At 39.6% G+C, this 20,069-nt stretch overlaps 1 protein-coding gene across 1 annotated transcript in view; it reads right to left on the bottom strand.

The window, feature by feature from the left end:
* The window catches only part of srbd1 (S1 RNA binding domain 1), a 49,333-nt gene extending 30,546 nt beyond the window's left edge, over nt 1-18,787 (bottom strand). Inside the window, 13 exon segments of the mRNA XM_022752852.1 lie at nt 6,303-6,410; nt 6,555-6,645; nt 7,913-8,070; nt 8,378-8,485; nt 9,511-9,614; nt 14,778-14,964; nt 15,134-15,230; nt 15,652-15,790; nt 15,957-16,074; nt 16,462-16,628; nt 17,368-17,607; nt 17,956-18,382; nt 18,726-18,787. Coding sequence (XP_022608573.1) covers nt 6,303-6,410; nt 6,555-6,645; nt 7,913-8,070; nt 8,378-8,485; nt 9,511-9,614; nt 14,778-14,964; nt 15,134-15,230; nt 15,652-15,790; nt 15,957-16,074; nt 16,462-16,628; nt 17,368-17,607; nt 17,956-18,382; nt 18,726-18,787 — 2,006 coding nt within the window.
* Nucleotides 18,788-20,069: the final 1,282 nt, after the last annotated feature.

The raw sequence follows: 20,069 nt of genomic DNA on the forward strand, positions 1-20,069 counted from the left end.
AGTGGTCAGGAAATTGGATGTCATTTTTGCTCGCCTTTAGCTGTGTGGTCACTGTGTGTGTGTGTGTGTGTGTGTGTGTGTGTGTGTGTGTGTGTGTGTGTGTGTGTGTGTGTGTGTGTGTGTGTATCATCATCATTGCCCAAAGAACTCCCTAACCTTACCCCACATATTCTTGCCCTCTGATATCATTAAGATTAGCTTGATTCGAGTGTCAACTTGTCATTCTTCATGCACACAGTCCCAGACTCACACTAAAAAAATCAAAAATGTATTCACAATCACAACACTGTAAAAGCAAATACAGTTTAAGTCTAATTGAATAACCTAAAGCCAAAGCTGCATAGGGTTAGGAAGAAAAAAAAACTTAAAGTCAAATTTTAAACATGATGATAGTAACACTCCACAATTAGCCCTTTTCTGCCTGTAACCCGTTTCTCAGAAAACAGTTAAAGGTATTTATTTTGCTCAAGAGGTTAGGTGCTTTTTTAAAATCTTTCTTAATCACTCATGTTGAAACTAGAAAAACGTTTTTTTTTTCCTGCACTTCAACAGATGGATATGCAAACAGGTTTGTTTGCTTACTAAAGTAAAGTCATTGAGCTGATGACAGGTTGATCTCTGTGTGCTGCCACAATTTGTAAAATCTTCCAAAAAATACACGAGTCACATCTTGAGAGTCAATAGATCATAACTCTGTGTGTGTGTGTGTGTTTTCCCTTCCAAATCAGCTCCACTCTCAAAAGTCCAGAAACACTAGCTGATGAGGGTGACACAGACCGGTGTGCGTCACCAAGACACCAACACACACACATACAAAAGACATCTGTCTGGCCAGTGCTGAGCACTCTTACAAGCTTTGACAAAGCCTGCATGCTCTACCAGTCAGTGCTAAAGCGCAATGACAGACAAGGTCATGCTGCATTGGCCTGTCTCTCTCACTCACACACACACACACACACACACACACACACACACACACAGCAGTGGGCAGTGTGCTCGCCATAAACAGGTGTTAATGACAGTAACCAGGCCATCAAACAGACACATATTTACACATACCTCACATCCATATGCATAGATATATATATGCTTGAAGCCACCTACAACCAAGTCAGAGATGTGGTTTTTTTAAAACCAATATGTCACAAACTGACATCCAGCAGGAGGTCTTTAAAATTATTGGGGCACAGCTGTATGGCAGATAACCTAATGTGCATTCAGTGGGGGCCATCACAGGCACAGACAAACCTTGTCAGCTAAATAATACCTCATGCTGTACAATGTCCTGCAGGATGCAGGTCATTCATAGAGGCATTGTTCAGGCTTAATCATGTAAGGTTACTTTGTAATCAGGGGGATGAGGAGTTGATTCTGGTGATTTTTTTTTCCTCACTCAGCAAAGGCAACAGTAAAGGTTACATGGACTATTGCATGTGATGCAGTTTAAAAGCTGACAGAATTTATGCTGTGATCACACTCAGTGTGTCCTTACTGTATATTGTACTGTATATGCAGTGAACTGTAAAATGTTCTGATTGCATTAGTTTCAGTATTCAGTATTAAGTAATCAGTATTCTTGAGTGACCTTGTTTTTTGTACTTTTTCGGTACTACTGTTACTTTTTTTCTAATTCAACAATTATTAAATTTGTGGGAAAATCATGAGTGAACATGGACTTATGATGTAATTATCAATATTAGCATCCAAGACAAGCACCCACATGCTTGTATATCCACAGTGATTGTGGTAACTGGGATACTGCTGCTGCCAAAATATTCATGAGGTCATTCGCTTGTTATTATAGACTCCAAAGTGAATTATCATTTTAGCGTGAGATAAAACTTACAGTGACCAGATAAGCATGCTGACCCCAGAAATATGCTATGCCATTTCATTATCAATAGAATGTGGTTAAATAAAATTTAATTTTAATTCTACTGTTATACCAATCACACTACATTCTATAATATCAAAACTTTCTGGGCTTCAAAAATATTTGGTGATGCATCCATTTAAGTCTCAGTAAAAGGGTAATAGGTCAGAGTGTGTCAGTCATTACATTTAAATCAAGTTAATGAATGGTTATAGGGTAAGTAATTACCCTGGAAACAGTAGTTAATAATCATAACACACAATCTATTTACTGGCTTTTTCTGAAGCTCTCACCGACATCCCATAGTGTTTATCAACAGATGAATGGATGATGACCGTGAGATGCAGTTAAAAGCTTCAGATAAAGTTTGTAGTGTAAAGGGACTTTGTTTTAGAATGTTTTAGAAAATGAATCATTAGTAATTTTAATCATTGAATAATCGCTTAATTCCAAATATCTGCCTGCTCAAGCTTCTCCAACTACTAAAGACAAGCACACATCGTGGGCCCTGAGAATTTAGTATGGAGTTAACAATCTATCAGAAATTTACTACAGAATAAAATATGACACATTAATTGTGATCCTACTGGAATTACTTATTTCATACCTAACAATGTCACCTTCCTTTTACCAAAAAAATTAATAATTAATCCCACTAATCTGATCACTGCCTGCAACATGCATCTAAATTTACATAAATGATTTGGCTGGACATTTAACTGACTGGCCTTTTATACACATTCACACCTATTTCTCCATCTACATGACATACTTACACTACGACATACGCACAAAGATACACAACTGTGCGCCCTTGCTTGGTTGTCTTTAGAAAAGGCCAGACTCCTCACAAATTATGGAAGAGGTGACTCAGTGAGTGTGATGAGTCTACTCAAACAGGACTAAGGCACTGAAAAATACATACTCTCTCTCACACATATACACACACACACACACACACACACACACAAAATACAAGTAAGGATGTCCCGCAGGCTGCCATTTCTGGCTGTCATTCCAGCTGAGCACTGAGGCAGAAGGACAGAGAGAGAGACAGGCGGGTGGAGAAGAAAGGGTGGAGAAGGGTGGGGGTGGTGACACAATGAAGGCTCACAGGGAGACAGGAAGCAGACGGTGCAAATGAGGCTGAGGTCTTTTAATGAACTACTGCACTGTCAAGGTGAAGAGGAGAGGAGCAGAGCAGGGAGGAGACCTATGCATGCACATGCGCTTGTACAGGTGCACACACAAACACGGAGTCATACAAACCACAGTCATATAATACATCTAACAGTACTTCACCCAAAATTTTAGAAACCTTTCAACGCTGTTAACGTCACATTTTTACTGACTGATCCCACCTAACAAGGTAATGATGTTAAAAATCCAAAACTGCTCTTTCGTCTGGTAAAATAACACAATGAAGACGAAATATAAGCTCTCTCTTGCTCTCTCACTCCCTTTAACACACACACACACACACACACACACACACACACTAAATTGTTGTGGATTTTTGCTTTTGAGCCAGAACACATCTTTCCAAGTGCACAGCTGTTTTTAGTAGCCGAGTATGACAAAGAAAGAGCAGAAAAAACACGGGAAGCCAAAGAAACGCAGATGGTAAGGTGGAGATGGAAAGTGGAATCAGTGACTTTGTAAATGCACTGAAACAGACGAGACAGTATAGGCTCTGGAAAAGTTCATCTGTGTAGTAAGAGTAGAGTAGAGTGAACCAGCTTCCTATGCATGGGGTGCCTGAAAGACTTTCTACACCTGTCGACCAAAAACTGTTTGAAGCAACTTGGGTATAAGGTCAACGAACAAATGCTTATACATATAGAAACGCACAAAGTGTGCCAGAAACTGGGTCAATTAATTATACTGGGGACATTCACAGCAAGCACTAAGACCCCTTGCTGTTCCTGATGCTACATAGCTATTCTCCGTCATTGCCATCATCCTTGTTGCTGTGGTAATGAGGTTTCCCTAATGGCAGCTCAGGGTCAGCCGTGGGTCAGTCAGCAGGGGAGTAAGACCCTCATAGTTAGTTACAACCGTCACTCCTCGAGGCCAGTCATCTTCCCCTGCCCTCATATCATCATACGTCAAGGGATTTTTGGTCAAGCGTTCACACAGATATCTTTTAAGAGTGTTAAATAAAGAAAATAAACACACATTACTATTTTGGCCACAGAGCAGACATTCGCCAATCTAAATACATCCTTAAACAAGGCACAGAATCGTTTCTTCCTCCAATGCTGGTGGTGTATAGTTGACACAATGTCTGACAACCACATGGAGGGATGAAGTAAGAAAGAAAATGTCTCTGTATGGATTAATTGTTAATCCATGATCGATTAATCAGTGTAAGAAATTTGAGCAATCAAGAATATATTAACGAACAAGCGGGGTGTAGTGTGTGTTCAGGTAGAATAACTGCATCATACATAAATGCAATTCCCATTGAGTTGAAACATAAAATTGACCAGCACCTTGAATAACAGCACATAAAACATAATTTAGTTTGAACATCAATATGGGTACTTTCTCCTTACTTGCTAAATTTTTTATTCTCATAACAGACTCAAGAAAGGACACTAGTCATTAAAGTCATTAAGTTTCAAGATTTGTTGAAACATCCAGAATCACTGTAAAATTACATTAAAGGGATTTTTAAGGGCTAAATTAATTAAATATTAACAGGTTGTTTTGATTAGTTCAATGGTCTTACAGTGGAGCTGAAAATTCATTTGTGTGGAGCAATTTGAGGTTAACTCCACCCAGGCATCACATATATCCCATGGTGTGTGTAATACTGATGTGCAAAGTGGGCCCATACCCCTGAGTCTTATATTTCAAAGACATATGTGGGGGACCCCATCTTAGAGGGAAGAGAGGAAGTAGACTTGCATTTGGACTTTGCAGTGCATTTCAAAAGCACTTTTAATTGATTGCACTTATAAACTTATAAACACAAAGAAATGTATGAAGAGGACAGACGATGGAAACAGACAGTGGCGAGGCAGAAGGGAGAAAACAGGGAAGGAGAGTGCAGACAGAAATATGGAGAATGAGACAGAAGATGGAGAAAGGAGGAGAGCAGAATAAAAGCATTTTAATACAGAAACACACAGATTCAGCTCTAATATCTATGGTTCTGAGCCTACATCAGCCACAGTCCAAAGAAACCGAAGTGAGACATAGGACCAGACGCCGGCAGAGCGATATCATCTGGCTAACAACAACCATATTTCTGTGGCTAATGTCAAAATAACACCTCTCTGCTCTTCCAAAGTTCATGCACTTGCAAATGCCTTTATTCCACAAACCCTACTAAGGCAAAGGCAGACCATTTATACATGTGTTACGTGCTGCAAAAATATAGTTAATCATATCAGGTGATAAAGGACATTCAGCCCGGACCACATCAAAAAGAAGTCCAACATTCTTACGTGTTGTGAAAAGCATGAATGCCAATAACTGCAGCAAAAGAATGAACAAGAGAGACATTATATCAAGATGTGAAATTTTGCTGCTCTGGAGGTGCTCAGAACTGCTCAAAAGAAAAAATGTCTTTCATGAAAATAATCAAGTGGACGTTAACTTAATAAACCCTTCTCTTTGACTGTTTCTGTTCTCGCAAATAGACAGAAAATGGAACTTTAGAGAAAAAACATGGGCTATTAAACCAAAAGGTATGACCTCTGAAGTCTGCATGTGTGCATGAACTCAAAGATACTAAGAAACCTCTCTCACACACTCACACACACACACACACACACACACATTCAAGCAAAGCTCAGAATCATTCTAGGCTGTGGTCCCAACGCTAACCTCAAGTCAACAAACACACATGGAACTTAGCAGAGAGAGAAAGAGACGGAGCGGGGAGAGGCCAGTGGTTATTATACTTGGATCAAGGTTCTGTGCCGTTGTATTCTGAAGTGTGGACTGGCCTGTTCACAGACACAACGTGCACCGCAAAACGTCTCTTTAATTGGACCGAAGTGAAACGAAGTCCAGATGGCTTTAATAGACAATATTCGCTTGAGGGACACATTCCAATTTGTCTTTTTCTCCATCTGTGTCCCGCTCTCTAACTCCCACACTTTTTCCTCCTCTGTTCTCTACCCTTTCACATTCCTCACCCCCTTTGTTCACCCACTCTTTCCTTTCCACACACTCAACTTTCTGCATTTTTATACTAAGACATAATTTCTTAGTTATGATCATCATCATCATCATCATCATCATCATCATCATCATCATTCCTGATCTAACTGACACCTACCTTTTGTCCCACTGTCTCCCTAATAATTACATAGCTCTCACCCAATCTTTGATAATGGCAGATACCCTCTTTTCTCAATTCAGGGTCATGGGTAACTGGGCCCTGTTCTAGCATGCACTGGGTGAAAGAGCTTACCAGTAGGACACGTCCAGGGGTTGAAAAAAGCGTCTGGAGATGAGGTCAGCAAAGAAGGACTCAGTCTCACGACACGCTGTCCCGTTGCCGATGACAACCCTGGTGCAGCTAGTATGGACAAGGGTAGGGGAGAAAGAAATGATTAAGAAAGCAACCACAAAGGTTTAAAAATGGCATTAGTTTCACAATTTACTTTCCCTGTTTATAATAGTATGTTTAGTGAACTCAACTGAAAGACCATAGCAGCAGTACCTGTATTTGATCATTAGGTGGCGCAGTTTGTCTGCTTCTTTTTGTTGGCCTGAGATATGCAGGTACACTACATCAGTATGGAGAATCTGACCTGAGAGCAGAGAGATGAAGACAAAGAGATGGAGAGTGAGAGAAAATAAAATACAATGTTGCTGAAAAAGTATTATGATGACAAGAGGGGGCTCAAGAGAGTAAATGATATACTATTAGCTAATGTCTCTCTACTGTATGCTGTCTGTTGAGTAATGTTCTAAATGAATTCAATAATTTATGAACTCCACATCTGCACTTGCTACGCCTCCACAGGAAGTCCAGCCCCTACCAGTTCCCAGTTCGCTCAGAGCAGAGTGCAGATCTGAATGAACAGTTCTGACAGGAAGTCATGTGAGCACACCTGTGACCATCCCCTGCTCAGCCTGACACGCAATATACGTATGCCGGTGTCTGTCTGTTGTAAGTCTGTCAGCGGGACTTGTGGCCACACAATCAGTCACCCAGAGGGTGGGACCTACCCTTGCACAGTGTGACGCCACACCCACTGCGAGACATGCTGAGACCTACAGTACAGTACAGTAGACACACAAAAAATACACATGCACACACATACTCCTCCCACCAGGATCATGCCAACTGGCATCTAGTCTCTGACAGCACATGGACACTCACTTTGGTGCCTGGTTACATGGCATCCTCTCAGACAAAATATTTGGCTTCATTACTGCTTAATCAAATGATCTATGTAACATAATGAAGAGACTCATCAACATTTCTCAACTAGGTCTGAATCATAATGAGATAAGAGAGAGACGGACAGACAGATAAGACAGAGAGGACAATATAGCCCATTAGCCATGAAATGAGTACAGGGGCATTATAGTTTGCATAGCATGTTAGAGTAGATAATCCCTGAATATGTCACAACAAAATACTGTTGGTGAAATACAATAGTTCAGCTCTTAATATCAGAGCAATTAGTGTATGAACAGAAGTTAACGCTAATTTAGAGAACATCTATGACAATATAACAATCCATGTTCCAATGTATCAGTGAGACCCTACAAACCAATACTATTAGTCAAGATGTTCTAAGTATGTATGCAGAAATAGAGCTTTAATTCCAGTTAGTGTAACATATTTGAAGCCTAAGAGCTGTACTTTTTATTACTCCTTTTAGATGAACACAAGCACAGAATAAACCCGTGTTTGTGGTCAACCTCAGTGGGTCAACATGCGTCATCCAAACTCACACAGCAGCCTTTCAGACACAGCTCCGCTATAGCTCAAACTATTCTGGATGAAAAAGTAGTTGAGTGATATAAATGTGCCAGTGGAGTCCAGCACACTATGATTTTACTTACTAGTGGGGGAGAGGATTGCCAGCTTACAGCCATGTCTAAAGCCAGGGTCCACCCCCATGATGACACAGCCCCTGACTGGACAGACTAACAGGCGTTGGCGGAGGTTGCGCACAAACATGGCAATTGATTCCTTCTCTGCTGCAATTGTCAGCTTAGTCCTAAAGAGAGGGAATGCAGGAGAGAGATAAAAAAAATGGGGAAAGAGAGAGATGTGGAAAGGAGTGAATATCAACAAAAAGAGTCAGAGCAGTGGGTGGAGAGAAATGTGTATATTTAAGTTGTATGGTGAGGGTAAAACGAAATAAAGAATGAAAGTGGAAAAGGATTTACAGACAAAAAAAAGAGAAGGAAAGAAAAAAGTGAGAGGTGGGTGGGTGGGGGGATTACAGGGACACTGTAAATGAATAAGTGGTTATCAAAGGAAAAAAAGGCCTGAAAGCAAACACAAACACACACTTGAAATACCTGTAACTCCTAGTGAGGAAAGGCAGAATAAGCCTTTTATAAGAGTCTTCTACTCCATTCCTGATGATTGCATTAAGCTCTTCTCTTGCAAATGTCTTCGGCCTCCACCTGCATTAGAATAGTGGGAAAAAGGTGATTTTTTTTGTCTAGCATTTCTACTGATAAATACAATCTATAAAAGTAGATGTGACTTCCCCTAGTCTAAGAACTGACTCTCCCTCTCAGGAGAAAATGTGCCACACACCCCAGCCCACACAAATCAAAACACCCAATTTGTGCAAGAAATTGGTTTTATTTTATTTTCATTTGGTTTTTGTTCTGAGTGTTCTGTACACTTGGATTAACAGTCAATTCCTTTAAACCAGACAACACAGCCTCATGATTAAACATAAAGTGTAATGTTATTTTTTTATATTCTAACTTTTATTTATGCAAGATAGGTTGACTGAGGACATATGTGAACAAAGTGCTGCTTCACTTTCACACATTTTTATATTCTCATATATGCTTTATAAACACAAAACATGACGTTATTGAATTTTTCTCTAATTTCAAATTCAAGAGGATACTTAGGTGTGATTAAAATTAATAGTGCAGCAGAACGAACTGATGTAAGACTTCTACACAGAAAATCTTTTTTTTTCTTAGAGCCATGCTTTGAGTTTCTGCTTTCTTTTTTATTCAACAAATTATTTCTCAAGGTAAATTGTACTCTTAAAAAACATAAAGAATGAACCTTGAAAAATTAATGGATTGTATAAAATGTGAGGAGCTTTCATATTTTTCACGTTAAAAAGCAATTTAATGTGCAGTATTTCAGCATTAATCAAATGCCAATTCACTATAAATCCTTTAATACCAAATATCTACTTTGATGAACAGCATCCACTTGGAGTTGCCAGGGACCAAGATCAATGATGTAGTGCTTTCATAAATGAAAAAAAATGATTCCATTATTGTCATATAATATGAATCGTTATCTCAGCCCTCATTTAAACCAATGCATGAAGACACATATGTGCACTGTGTGTGTGTGTGTGTGTGTGTGTGTGTGTGTGTGTGTGTGTGTGTGTGTCTGCCTGCTTGTCAGTGTGTGGTGTGTAAGGGTATTTGTGTATTACTGTTTTTCTGACCTGTTGTTGATGCACCACCTAGTGAAGTCACTCTTCACCCTGTCGGGAATGTTCACCTTCACTGTCAAAATCTTCAGACTCTCCCCTCGGTTAATAGCCAGTGTCTGTACACGCACACATGAAAGCAAGCACGCGCACACGCACACACACGCGCACGCACGCACGCACGCACGCACGCACGCACGCACACACACACACACACACACGGTTAATGCAAGACAATAAAAAAGGTATACACAGTGCACACAGGTGCGTATGAACAATGCCTCCCAAAAACTCCCAGCCTCCACAGGTCACACAATGAAAGTATAAACATAGAGAAAAGATACAGTATAAACCCAGACAGCAGATTACTCTGTCATTGTTGTTGCTTCTTTATTCTTTATATCTAGGTTTATATTTGTACTTTGATCTACAGTTGAAAAAGATTTTATCTCTTTACGGCAAAATATTACTGTTATTTTGTTCAGTTGAATTTAAACAACAAAGCCCGGTCATTTATATAAACTGCAAGCACAAAAATCTAGATGTGATGATTCTCATGTTCATTATATTTAGCCGTTTACATTTAGCAGCTAGAATAAAAAAAACAAAAATCCCCATTTGTACACATAGGTCTTAGTTTGGGTTAGACAAGGTTTTATTGTATACACAGAATATATGTATAAAAAAAACACATCCTCCCAAATCTCTACACACAAGCACAAAACAAAATCTTTTAACTCCCCACACACTTGTAAAAGTGATGAGCCTAGGAGTGTATCCTGTGGCCAGGCCTGTTGTGTTGTGTTGTGCGCTGGTCCCCCTTCAGAGGAACTGTTACATGCTGTTAAGCAAACAGTAGTAAGTGTCTGACCTTTTCAGTAGGGAACCTTTAGCCCGCCACAAAACAGGGCCAAGAAGCAAGACGTCAATCTGGAGCCCAAGCGGAAGAAGCAAGCTGACAAATGCCACCACTACGCCACCATCAGCGCTGAGACCGCAAGGCCTACCCCCACCCACGCGCACATACACACAGGGTGCCACAACCATTACCACTCAGCGGCACCCTCGGATGTACTCACACACACAAAAATAAAAAACACAGCTAATGGCATAGCGGAGGCAAGAATTAATGCAGCGAGCTTGCTTGAATTATGATGAAAGTTAAATTTCTCTTCTGTTGGCATGTTTCTGCCTCGGGCTGCCGCACTGACTGTGATGAGATTTCTCAAGCAATCTTCATCAAAGTACTGAAGTTTAACATGTTGTCCAAGGAAGGAAGAACAACACCTCTCTATGGACTCGCTAAACATCTGGAAAAGCCCACGAGTGAAATTAAAGTGGTAAATACAGAACTGCCTCACTAAACACATTTTCTCAGGGTTCGACATTCAATCATTTAAAGATCACTTTGGATAATGACGAATGACATGCAGTTGTTGCATGATTGTCATGCTTTCCAGGCTGAGTCCTACACTTTACCTAGCATGCTCTCTTCTCGTTTAACGTGTGAATGAACTATTAACTATTACTACTACTGAACTATTTAAGCACACAATATGACTTTTATCAAATAAAAAATAATGATTCATAAACAATGTTAAGTGGTTTAAAAACAATCAAGGAAAACAACACTAGTTGAAAGTCTCACAGCCAAAAATTATATATTGCTGGTCACAATAGCTTAAACAAACGCAGACAATAGAAACCACATAGAAAAATGTGACTGTCTAAACACAACACTATAATGAATGGATAACACACAATTTCGATTCTCTGTACTTCATGAAAAGTATTAATGCAGCTTCAGTGTACCAGATTTTGTAAGCCATCCCTTCATTTGTTGCCTGCATGATAAACATCCATTTTAAGGCAATACAGACAAGCACTGCTGCAAATCCATAATTTAACTACCAAAAAAAATCAAAACGAATCTTTTCTTTGCCTGGGTGCCAAACACTAACTGTGTTGAAAATTTGGTGGTCTCCAACAGTTGTATAATCTATGTCCTCGCCTGTTCGTAGCTGGCCACTGTTTTTGATGATGATAAATAACCTAGTGTCTGAACATCTCTCACTTTCTGCCTGGGTTGGGTCACTGGTGGGAGACAGAGGGTGATCTGAAAAGATGGTTGATGTGAGACAGAGGGAGAAGTGTGTGTTTGTGTGTAAGATGGCCCAGGAGTGACAGGTAGCCAAGTGCTGGCCAAACTGTGACAAGACCAGACAGACTGTCTTTCCTGGACGCCCCTTCATCCTTCCACCAGCCCCCAAGGGAGGGCAGTCGGCCAACGACCATCCTCTCTCTATCTGTCTCCTTGTCTCTCTCACCCTTTCTTTAGAGGAATACTGTCATCAACACATCTATCCATCCAACATATCAGGGATAAACAAACAGATACACAAATAGCGACACACAGATTCACAGTAGACTTGCACACTTTTTGGCATGGCTGTGTAAGAGTCGTAAATGTTAGAGAGTTTTAAAAAAAAAAAAGCTACACTGAGCATAATATGTTCTTGATAAACAATGAAATTAAAACTGGTTAAGTAAATGGAATGTGAGCTTACATTTACAATGGGTCATGGTCCAACATGATACACTAATTTTTACACAAATATACTGGAGGCTCAGACTCATTCTCTCGCTTTTACACTCTCTTATTCTATCCAAAAACAAACAACACACCACAGGGTCTGATGGATGTTAATGGAACAACTTCAGATCAGAACGAAAAAGCATTTCAATCAGCACTTACTGTACTTTTAAATTTTGGATTTACCAAACATTTTATTATTAATTTCATTATCTCAGTTGTAAATATTGAATATTACGAACAGTACAAAAAGAAGGCAGAAGGGGATTAAACATTTTCAGGTGAGACCCTACTCTTGAAATGGAAAAGGAGGTCAATGTTAACTTGATGAGAACTAATGTATGTTGTTGTAAACTGTGGCTGATTTACCATGTTTTACAATATTGACAAATTCATCATGTTTAGCACCAGTGTACCAAAAGAAGTAGCAGTAAATTATCACATCCTATGACATCTTCTAAAGCATTAACACCAATACACACACACAAACTGAGTATTTCTGTGACTGGGTGACAACGCAAACAAACTATTTTTCCTCTGTCCATCAAAAAAAGTGTTTAATTGATGAAACAGTTCCATTTACGGAAGCTCCACTGCAGGGGAGCCCCAGACTGCAGTGCTAAACTTCCATTTAATCACAACGCAAGTCGCATTAAAAGTAGCCCACTGCACATTCAACAAATCTGCCCTGGCATACCCAAGCGCATACCGGCTGCTAATAGCTATAAGGTAAATGCGTACCCTTCGAAGAAGGCCCCAAATCAAATCTGACGGAATTAAATCAGAGCTAAGTATCTCATGTGTCAAATGGCTTATGCTTTAAGACATACTGAATACCAGAGCTTGGTATATATTTTATGAATACAACTTTATTATAATTTAATTTATAACTTTGAATGAATTTATAAAACTTTACATAATTCTATAAAAAGCCATACATCAGGGGACTTATTATAAAATAATAAAAAATACTGTCAGGGCTGAAATTCCAGTCTCAGGTTCCAGCCTCTGTGAGAATTTGCAACTTTTCTTTGTCTGATTGTAAAACACTGTAAATGTCTTTGGGTTTTGGATGGTTGGTCAGAAAAAACAAGCAATTTGATAATATCACCTTGAGAATTTTAGACTAAACAATTAATCAATTAACCAAGACAAAAAAAGCAGATGAATTCAAAATGAAAATCAGCTTTAGTCACAGATCCATATTTCTATTTCCAAAGTGCATTTGAAGCAGACAATAAACACTGAATGTTCATGTTTCATCCTTCTTTAGTCTTCACTGGCTTTATAAAACATATTTGTCTTTGTATACTTAGTGGTAACGATCTACAGGTGAACTTGCATGTTCAGTGGACCAACTCCAACATCTCTTTATCACTCATTTCATACAATGCCCCGTCCTTTTCCCTTAACAAACAGCCAAGTGTGCGCTCACACACATGCCTCCTGTCAAAACACATCTCCCACCTGCTTCCCCTTCCCGCCAACTTGACGGCTAGAAAAGGTTCATTTTAGCCGGAATCCGACAGCTAGCAGGGGCACAGCAGCCTGTGGATTAACGCTCTGTGACAAAGGCGAGTCATCGAATTAAAGGCCTCACATACACAGGAGAGGAGAGGGGAAAAGGGGAGGTGTGGAGTGAATTGGTGGGCTGAGGTTTAGTCAGAAAAAGAGGGAGGGAGGGAGAGAGGGAGGGAGGCAGATCAGAGCGGAGCAAGAGAGATAAGTGACGGATGCACCTCAACATCGCTCATCTGTTCATTCTCTCCCTCCCTTTACCGCCCCCACTCCCTCTCCACATCCTTCCTTCCGCCTGTGGGCCCAGCAGCAGTAGCTGTCACTACAGGAGAGCGCCTGTCAATCAAAGCTTCCTAATCCAATGGCATGTCGGCAGGGGACATGTCACATATGTTAAGAGGAGAGAATGAGGGGACTTGCAGGGTGTGCTTGTGTGTGAGCAAGTGTGTGTGCATGCATGTATGTGTATGTGATTTTATGACTGTAGGGCAGAGTGCGGTTGCCAGAGAGTGTGGTGTGGCAGAGAGGCAGCGGGTGATGGAAGCTATGGTGACACATGAGGCCCGGGACCAACTCTGAGTAACCCACCAGTCACTAGAGGGACAGAGGGGGAGCAGAGGAGGCAGAGCAGGGCACAGGAGGGGTAAATGTGGAGGCAGACACAAGGCTAACTGCGACTGACATCGCTAGCATTCAGAAGCGGCACGCACCAAGCAGACAGAAATGGCACAAACACAAACAGATGGTGTGCATTTGTTCGTGTGTGCATGTGTGTGTTCATGTGTGTGTGTGTCCGATCATCAGGCAAGTTAAAACAGACGATACAGGACTATAAGAGTGACCAGAGATTATTAGTCAAAATAAACTATTAGGAAGTAACAAAACTTGTTATCTGTTATTGCTTTTCTTCTCCTCTATTTTCTGGTGGCTGGTGTGTAAGAAGAGTAAACCCTACAAATCAACAACCAGAAAACACCAAAAGAAGCAAATCAAATGTGTGAGTGTATGTCTTTACCTCTATATAGTAATAACTCTATAGAATCATCCATAAATTCACACCCATATTGGACATGTAATATCTTTATAGCATTATAACATACGGTATGTATGGATGGATGGATGAATGGATGGATGGATGGATGTGCAATGAGATTGATATTACTATGACTACCTGATGGGGCTGGATGCGTTGGATGTTGCTGGTGAAGTCGAAGTACAGATGGAACTTGTCAATGTCCATGTTTTTGTTTTGCTGGGCCCCGGGTTTTTTGTGGCTTTGAAAAGTGTTCTTCTGCTCTTTTTCCTTTAGCGCCGACTTAGATACAGAGGACTGAATGGTCACAAAACTGTTCTCACACCTGATCCGGCAAGAAAGAAATGGAGAGGAAATGTACTGAGCAAGAGATACTTTGATCCCAGTAAGAAAGAAACACAAAAGCACAGAGAAAGACAGACAAAAGAAAAGTACAGTGGTTCATTGTACATCACAAAATTTGAAATGTTGTGCGCATGTGGATATGTTCTCACAATGTTTTCACGTAGGTGAGTGTCTCAGGGTCTTTGGCTATCATATCAGCCAAGATGTGCTCCACACCTGTAGCCACTTCTTCCACGGTTGACAGACCTGTTACACAAACACACAAGGGTACTGTACTTCAAAACAGTACTCACATAAGCTCTATAAATCTGTGAGAGCAAAAAGGTGTTGTTAAATTTTTAACAATTTAAATGTGACTGTATGTTTGTGCAAGAATTTGTGTCTGTCTAAATCTGTACATCTAAACCATTTGAATCAAAGCTGAACAAATTTGTCCAACCAAATTAAGAAATTAAGGACCATTAGGCAGGTGCCCTAATTCAAGTGATATCCTAAACTGCTCAAAAACTAAAACATACAAAATAGCTAATATCAGTAATTTCTCCAACATGATCTATGAAGTAAAAACCTTCTCTTCATGAGTCTAACACAAGAAAGGGTCAAGCAATCAAGAAGGTTTTTATCCAAGAATAATGTTAACTTTAAGTGCTATATGTTTATGTCTTACCTTCAGCATCAGGTTTTACCCATGCCCTTAAATCCAGTGTGTGTGGTGTGTTCATCAGTGCCGAGGCAGCCACCTCAAGGCCAAGTGCTTTGGCTCTGCGAGCCTTTGTCAGCTTACTGCCTTTTTTATACGGAGAATACTGAAGACAAAGACAGAAGAACTGAACTAAGATGACTGAATGAAGGATAAGTCTCATTCAGGTGTCAATTAGTGTGTGAATAAATAATATTTGCAACCAAAAATAAGATCTCAAAATCACATTTAAATGATACGTATGACTTCTGCAAAAAAAATGTGATTCTGACCACATGATCCAGTTCATCAGCTGATCGGCAGCTCCTCAGGTTTTGCTCCAACTCAGCTGTCAAAACACCATCCTTCTTCAGGGTCTGAATCACAGACTGGGTCTTCTTAGCCAGAGTGCTGAAGCAGCACACACACATACACAAACATATACAAAAAAAAAAAACTGATTATATACCGTTCAAAACTATCACACACACAGACACACACACAAGATAAATTGATGCACATGTAGAACAATCACACATGATTACTACTGTTCCAGGCCTCAAAGCTTGACCACTAGCACCATCTAGTGGCCAATATCAAACATGCTGTCTGGAAATGACCCCAGTCCTCAGTTCATATGAGAAAACATTTCGTGGCTGCAGCTGTATATATGAAACTCTATATCTAAATGTGCTTCATCATACATACATGTATGCTTGTGATGGTATGGTATGAAAAAAGGTATTAGTTTCTATTTTTTTTGTTTTTGTTTAATTGAAGAAGTTTCATGTCTCCTACCATAACTCCTCATATACCATCTGGACATCTCGGACGGCATCAGCATCCATGTGGTTAATCATCTCTTTGCGGTAGCGCACCATGAACGGCACTGTGTTCTCCTCACGAAGCAGTAAAATGATATTTACACACACCCACCGCTCCACACATGTCAGGGTGGACAACACCTGAGGGGAAAGACACACACACATTAAAACAGTATACCTATATACACAAAGAGCAAGTAAGCAGTGAGACACTGCCCATATAACCATTAACTATTCAATTGAAATTGAAAATTGTTTTCCGATTGTTAATATCTTACAGCCAGTATCTTTGGGTGCATTTACAGTATAAAAGAGAATTTAGACATTAAAGTGTGCAGAAGAAACAGCTACTCATTTTGTCTTTGAGTCTGTGGCATTAGCACTACAATGCACTGCCTCACAATGGAGGAAGGTAAAATGAGGTGTGTGGTGAAACTTAATGTTTTCAATCTCCTTCACCTTTGGTGGTGGATCGTTTTACTGTTTTCTTAGTAGATTTGTTCAGCTATAAGTAAACACTAATGCACACTATGTCAGAACTCAACTTTTCAATGCATTTATAATTTTGTAAAAAGGGTAACGTCCCCATCAAAAGCTTACCAGCATTATAGCAGTTAATCGTCATTTTGGCAACAGTGTCATAGTGAGCTCTTAAGTTAGCTGGTTAACTTTTGTTAACAGAGGTAGAAATGTGAATGTAAAAGTCTTTTTATTTGGTGGTAACAACTCCATGAGTGCCCCACTGTGTCACCTTAAAAATATCCACACATTTCAGCATTGTGTGTCTGCCAATCATTCAATGAGGGATAAGCACTGCCTTATGCTGCACTGCCTACACCATCTGACAAAAATAAACACAAACACTTTCCTGCATATATACCTCAGTCAAGTCCCAGTTCATATTGAGCTCATTTCTCAAAGCTTGTGCTTCTGAAGATGGTAAAGAAGTTGGTTGTCCCAGACAGGCACCACTGGTCTTCTGTTTCTTTAGGCAGGGCTCATCAAACGTGAAATCCTCGTCCTCTGCTTCCTCTTTCTTTGCTCTAAGCCCAGCCAGTGATGGCCCCTCGTCTGCCCATCTGTCAGCCTCATGGGCTTCTGGGATAATAAATGAGACCCTCTACAAGAAAAAACAGGAAAAATAAAAACAGAAAGAGATAACTGATTTTTTTTTTTTTTTTAAGGATTGGAAAAACACACCATACATGCCATACACTAAAGAAAGTTTTTGCTTTCTGTATGATTTGGTCAAATAGTTTTATTCATTCAACAGATGTTTTAAGGCCAGCAATTTTGATGTGCAGAGTTCAGTAACACACAGATATTCTAGTTGTGTGTGTGTGTGTTGTCTGTATGTAAAATAATACTAACAACCTGTGGTTAAAACTCCATTTCATCTTCTTTCAGGCATACTAGTATATGTCTGTGTATGCAGATAGACTGTTAGTGAAATCGGCATTGGTCTTACCTCATCCTTCAGTCTGATACTTGGCCCACTTTCGTCAGCCCTCTCTCCCTCTGCACAGTCTGTTTGTTTTTCCACTTTGTCTTCTCTAGTCTTATCATCCTTTTTCCCATCATTTATTTTCCTCTTTGTTCCAGCCAACACAGATGGACCATAATCCTTCAGAACTGTGGGGGCCTCTGTGTTTTTCTGTGTTTTTCGCTGTATTGCAGGTTTGCGTGGTGCCCTTGGTTTAGGATCTTTAGGCACTTTGGGAGCTTTAGGTTCTTTGGGTGCTTTTGGCTCCTTTGGTTGAGCAGTTCTCTTGGCAGCTGCTTTCTTCTCCCCTGCTGCAGTTGCACTGGAAGTCTTTTGGGGGGCTTTTGCCTTTGGTTCTGGTGGCTTCCATTCCTCACAGTCCTCATCACTACTCAATGTCTGGGTAAAGGACCTAATGGTAGTGTGTGAACAAAGTGGAATATCAGATTATTTAGAGTAGGATTTAGCTCTGTCTGCAATTTTTCCCCAGGTTTGCCTGGTTTCCTCCTGCATTCTTAATACAGTAAAACAGTCTCTAATGAATTACATAGTCTCATATGTATAGTGTAACAATGTGAATATGCATTTGTGTGTCTATTAGGCCTGTGATGAACTGACAATCAGGTGAACTGCTAACATCATCCGTTACAGTGAATATAGAACCAAATCTTCCCCCTAAACATGAATATGCTGTTGTTGTAGAAAAGGGACTGCAAAAAAAGACTGCTATGACTGAATGAATGAAAATCACTTACAGGTCGGAGTCCGTATCTCTGTACTTTGCAACTTTGCTAGTTGCCGCTCGGGGTCTTCGCATCATCTGTTACAAAATGTGTTTAGTTATGTTACATTAAAGCTGTACTGTTAAAAACACATAAATTAGCTTACTGTCCACTGTGGTAGAATGTAACTAAGTACATTTACTCAAATACTGTACTTATGTGCAATTTTTATGTGCCTTTACTTTACTTGAGTGTCTCTATTTTATTTTACTTTATACTTCTATTCCATTACAACTCAGGAAAAAATATTGCCCTTTTCATTCAACTACATTTATTTGGCAGCTTTAGTTATTTGCTACTTTGCAGAATCAGATTATAGTGGCAAAATATAATAAACGAGTAATTAGGATGTACTAAAATATATATATATTTTAGTACATATATATATATATTTTAGTACTTTAAGTATGTTTTGATGCTAATACTTTTGAACTTTTATTTAAGTAAAATCTTTAATGCAGGGCTTCTACCTGTAACCGAGTATTTCTACAATGTGGCACAACTACTTTTACTTAAATAACAGCTCTGACTACTTCTTCCCTCAATGATAATGTTAAAACAAATAACATTAAATTCTGATTTGCGGTTTAAAGATAGCGTTAACTGGTCAAAGTGTAAAGTTACCCGCAGTTAAGGTAGCGTTAGCTATATGTCGTTATCCAACAAATTAGGATTACACAGAGAGCACAAACATTTTATCTGTGCTAACATTAGCAGCAACATTGAATTTACTGAAGCAGCCATGAAATTGCAAATGTTTGCTAGTTATCAATAGGTTAGCTGCTATTTCAAATTTGCCGCTTCACGCTGACGCTAGCAAAGTTAGCTGGCTAAATGGCCCCACAACGAGGCATTATCATTTATGTCACTGTTTTCTCACAAGATATTAAGCATAGTTAACTAAGTAGTTGTACCTTTACACCGTTGGAAAAGCTCAAATTGTTTGAGGGTACTCCGCTGGAAATTGTAGCTAATGAATCTCCGCTTCCTGCAACAATATGGGTTCAACCAATGACGACATCCAAAAGTCTTAAAGGGCAAGAAACACCTTTTCTTCTTCTGCTATGTGTTTCTTGGCGGATCGAAAATCAGCTTTCGAGGTGCATACCGCCACCTACTGTCTCAGAGTGTGTAGTATCATGGCATACATAATTGAATTCCGAAGAAAAAACAAATTTAAAATAAAAAGATACATAAATAAATTTACTATAATGATAACAATAATAAAAAAAATAGTGCTACTTACACCCTATTTCCTTATGCTGCCTGTATTATATCCTCTCTGTGCTTAAAATGATTTTAAACTCCCTTCCTGCC

The sequence above is a fragment of the Seriola dumerili genome, unplaced genomic scaffold, assembly GCF_002260705.1.
Source record: "Seriola dumerili isolate Sdu_G_001 unplaced genomic scaffold, Sdu_1.0 BDQW01000187.1, whole genome shotgun sequence".
In the NCBI taxonomy this organism is placed as follows: domain Eukaryota; kingdom Metazoa; phylum Chordata; class Actinopteri; order Carangiformes; family Carangidae; genus Seriola; species Seriola dumerili.